Source organism: Brassica oleracea, chromosome C2, assembly GCF_000695525.1.
Source record: "Brassica oleracea var. oleracea cultivar TO1000 chromosome C2, BOL, whole genome shotgun sequence".
Classification (NCBI taxonomy): domain Eukaryota; kingdom Viridiplantae; phylum Streptophyta; class Magnoliopsida; order Brassicales; family Brassicaceae; genus Brassica; species Brassica oleracea.
Window position 1 is genome coordinate 19,717,939 of NC_027749.1, and position 4,470 is coordinate 19,722,408.

The window sequence follows — 4,470 nt, forward strand, 5'->3', positions numbered from 1 at the left end:
TCGTTAAAGAAACAAAGCACGTACGCCCCAATCCTTTGAATCCTTTCCAAGTATTCCTGAAAAATAAAGAAGTAAACAATCAACTTTCACACACTTTCAATATTTGTAATACATATGAGAGATGAAAAAATAAAAGGAAGTAACTCACCTAGCACAATAAGCAACACCAACCCTAACACTAAGCTAAAGACCATTAGCTTAGCTCCTGATTTCTTCTTTGTGAACTTGGAAACTTGCTTCTCAAGACGGAGTAACTTCTGCTCACGTTGATTCGCTTCACCCTTAACCCCATTAAGCTCCCTCTGAAACTCTCTCAGCTCCTCCTCCACCGCCATGTCCCACCATTTCCAGACGTGGCAGTCTCTATCATCGGCATTGGGGCACGTTATGTAACATCGGTATGGATCTTTTGGAGTTTGGGAGTATCCGTGAACTGGCTCTGAACCACAGTAGCATGTCCTCGGGATGCCATCATCACCCTCTGGTGATGGTTCCCAGTCAATGGCTTCTGCATTCCACCGAGTAATCTCAGCTTCAGCCGCGTACACCTCACCTTCGGCTTCAAGGAGGGAGGTTAAGTCTGGAGAGTGTGAGGATGAAGAAGGCTGGCTGTAACTGTATCGTCCCATTATCGTTTATCTGCAACCAAAACAAGTAAACACTTAGTTAAGGACCAATAAAATCAACAGCAAAGAACGAGTAAGAACAATTTAAAAGCACAATAATCAAAAGCACATGAACGAGAAGGTAGCAAACCAACGACAAGGAACAAATACAATATCAAAAACAGTTAAGAAACGACAATCCATTGAAACCCGATACGGTTTCAATCCGTATAAGACACAGAGAGGAGATCCGAGACCGATACAAACCAAAAACGTTTCGAAACCCTATCTAAACCCCCAAAGAATCCCGAAATCGATTTATCCCCAAATATTTTTGAAACCCTAATTTGAAAATTTTCTCAAATCGGTCGAAATCCGAGAACCAAACCCTTAATACAGAACAAACAAGATGGAGAGTGATCTCTAATCGATAAATCTACGAGTTAAAGCTTCGATTTACCTTACACGAGCCGAGGAAGAGAGATCGAGCCAAATCGTCTCGAAATCGCCTTACTCTCGAGAAGAAATTTTTTTTTTCGGTTTGGCTCGAGATTGATTTTTTTTCGACCTTACACAAACCAAAGACAAAATCGTCCCACTCACCACGTGACACGTTGCTAAGGATTGAATCCTTAAGTCCGCTGCGACGGACCAATCCTTCGTCGATTTATCGCTAATAATAGTATTTAATTACAATTATGCTTAAGGATTTGTCTTATGGACCGGGTGAAATCCGCCGTTGGACATGGTGTTAGACTATTTCCCTTGGATTGAGGAGATGAAAAACCGAACACACCCTCATCGCAGTATTTCATTTACTTAAGATAAAAAATAAAAAAACATGTGACAGTCACGTGTATTTCTTCAACCTCTTACCTTAATTCTTTTCAATACTTTTTCAGCCTTCTCTCTTGCAACTCATCCTACTCTCAACATCGGCCAGCCGAAATAGTTAAAAAAATCCTCATCTTGACTGAGTAGAACCCGTAATCGAGTCTTGCAATTCTTCCAAGAATCTCGTCGAATCGCTAGATTCTTAAAACCCATTATCATTCTCGAATTTAATTCAAGATTTTTCTCCTCTGCTTCTCAAATCTTCAGTTCCTTCCAGTGATTGAATCAGGAGTCTCCTTCCTCTGTACTAAAAGGTGTTTCCTTTATCTTTATTGTACATACCATTTCGAAATTAAGTATCGCTAAGTTTGCAAATGGGAGATTTAATTGTGGACTGTGCATTTAATTCGGAAAGGAGGACGCTTTAGTTTCGCTGCTGAGAGAATTAGAGAGTCATGTCATGTGAGGGTTTGGTGAAGAGGAAGAAGGAGAACATGTGACTTACGTTTTGCTTAGGAAAATGGTATGATTGCTTTGATGAGGTGAGCCATTTGAATTCTTCTTGGTATCATAAAAATCTTATCCTTCTTATGTTTAGTAGAATTGTTTTTGTGTTTGCAGGTTCAAGAGGTACTTGCGAAATTCATGGAAAGTGCAGTGAGGACTCGCGTTAGCTCATGATTTATTCTATGAGAAGGAACCCTTACGAGACCAAATCTACTTAATAGTTGAGCAGGGGCTTTATCGAGCTTGACTTCTTAACAGTGTCTTTAGTTACGTTTTCATTGTGACTTTAAACTTTTGTGTTCTGCAAAAGAATTCAAAGCAAAGATTAATTTGTTTTACTCATGTAAGTTTAAAAAAAAAAAATTCTGGATAGAGTTAGAGATGTGTTTTTTAACATGGATATGAACATGTGATGAATGTTTGTTAAAAACAAGTGTTGTGTTATAGACAAGTAGTATCGTGGACAAATAATATTGTTTTTTATTTTAAATCTGGAAATGGATTTTAACAATTGATTTGTAAATGTTTAAGTCAAAGATGTACATGTGGATAGAATTAAATTGATGTACACGTGGATAATACATTGTGTACACTGGATACACATGTGCTGATGTACACTTATGGATGTTCACGCTATAGGTCAATGTACACACGTACAATATCAAATTATATATATCAAATTATATATCCACATGGACAATATATAAAGATCTTCATCTTGTTTCTTTATCCTTCACTTATTGATATAAAACCAGATTTGAGATGAACTTCTTGCCACCAGCTGGTTGAACCAAACAAAGCTTCGACGGTTAAGCAAGTTTAGAGTCTAACTGCTCGACTATCAAGTGTTTGTGTAGTTCAATACCTTGCATCAGATCATCTGCTTGTATATTTCAGTCATGTGTTTCTAGTTACTGTAAAAATATGATGTCTTAAAAAACAATGCGTCTTTATTAGATTTTTAGAAACTATTTAAGAGATATTTTTGAGAAGTTTATAATATATAAGTTAATAATGTAAACGTCTGCGTTCTCCTCAACACCAGTTGAGTTCAGATATATTTGATATCAGTGGCGAATCTAAGATTTTTTTTTTTTGTGGGGGCATAAAATAAATAAAAAAGAAATAAATAGTATAGAAGGAGGTTTGAACCATGGTCCAGGGCGACTAACAAATTACTCAAACCAATTTTGCTATAAAAAGCTTGTTAATTTTTATGCAAATATATTTATAACTAGATTTTTGTGGGGGCAGTTGCCTCCTCCTTACACAACGTAGGTTCACCACTGTTTGATATACTACTATTGAGTTTTTGAAAGACAGATTGGCACAAATAAATGATTGAATTGATGTCCGATGAAACGCCAACCAAATACTATTTATATGTTTCAAATACAGCTGTTAGCATCCACGTGTACACCGATTAATATGTACCGGCTCATAAATATCCACATGCACACCGGTTAACATGTACACTGGCTCATGAAACATTTCACCAGCATGCCTCCCATACAATGACTAATAACAGTAATCTTCTTCTCTCCTAAAGCTTTGTAAAGTGATTCCTACTTCTCACCAAACAAGTCCATAGTTTCCTTCAGTCTACTCTACAGGCCTTTGTAAACATCAATTAGTCAATACACCGATGTCTACACCAAATCCTTATACAAAATCAGAAGATGTGTCCTTTCTCACATGTTTCTTTGGAGGTAATCATAACAAAATCTGAAAGGCTGTTTTAAGACTATCAACAATGGTTTGATTTATTCACCGCCCTATTTTTCTCTTTTTAATACTCCAAATCATCTTCTATCTCTTCCACCTATTATTCAACATACATTTCGTTTTTATACTCTACAATAGTTTTATTTAATAAAATTCAACACCCTAGTTCATTATTTTTAATTCATACTTATATCAATTATAATTTAGTAGCTATATATTAATAATTATTTAAGGTATTAACAGATTATAATGAATATCTATTTAGCAAAAAAAAAAAATTTAAAAATACCAAAACACTTGATTAAAAATAAATGAGAAAATTATAAAGAAAAAGTGACGTTTTTAATATATATCCAAATTAAATGAAAGTAATCTCTATTTATAGACTATAAGAAATGATGAATTTTGCTATAATTTTTATTTTTTTTAAAGTTGCATTTTGATAAAATAATTGAGTTCTAAGAATATGGTGAAAATAGAAAAACAGTAAAATGCAAACAACCAATGAGAAAAAAATATATAGCAGTGTGGGTCCCTTATGTTTTTTCTTCAACATGTTGAAGTTCTTTAACGAGTGTTTACTCCACGTGTATTTTTTCTTAATTCAACACCCTATTACATTGGTTTAAGCTGTTGAATTATTTATTCAACAGGTCCAATGTAGATGGTCTTAGAATTTCAATCCTAACTTCTCAACAATTATCTCATAGAAATAGAACAATTACTCACGTTCAACAATCTACACACAGTTTTTCACTTGATCAACAACGAGATGAGAAAGGTCTATAAATAACAACAA

At 34.9% G+C, this 4,470-nt stretch overlaps 1 protein-coding gene and 1 pseudogene across 2 annotated transcripts; one reads left to right on the plus strand and one right to left on the minus strand.

The window, feature by feature from the left end:
• LOC106323648 overlaps positions 1-2,400 on the plus strand; it is a 10,498-nt pseudogene extending 8,098 nt beyond the window's left edge.
• Positions 4-1,095, minus strand: LOC106326752. Of its 2 annotated transcripts, XM_013764669.1 has the most exons (3): positions 1,066-1,095; positions 149-639; positions 4-56 (listed from the first exon to the last, which is right to left on the minus strand). In XM_013764669.1, the coding sequence occupies exons 2-3, from the start codon at positions 627-629 to the stop codon at positions 4-6; spliced, it is 534 nt and encodes a 177-aa protein (XP_013620123.1). In that variant the 5' UTR covers positions 630-639; positions 1,066-1,095. The 2 variants fall into 2 exon arrangements, with proteins under 2 accessions (XP_013620123.1, XP_013620124.1); XM_013764670.1 differs by lacking the exon at positions 1,066-1,095 and having other exon boundaries at positions 149-1,040.
• Positions 2,401-4,470: the final 2,070 nt, after the last annotated feature.

What these genes read in the sequence shown, in the direction of transcription:
- LOC106326752 (XM_013764669.1), bottom strand. Translation starts at nt 629, where the DNA reads ATGGGACGATACAGTTACAGCCAGCCTTCTTCATCCTCACACTCTCCA. An exon ending in GGTGTTGCTTATTGTGCTAG is followed by an intron (nt 57 to 148) that starts GTGAGTTACTTC and finishes TTTATTTTTCAG; the next exon opens with GAATACTTGGAAAGGATTCA.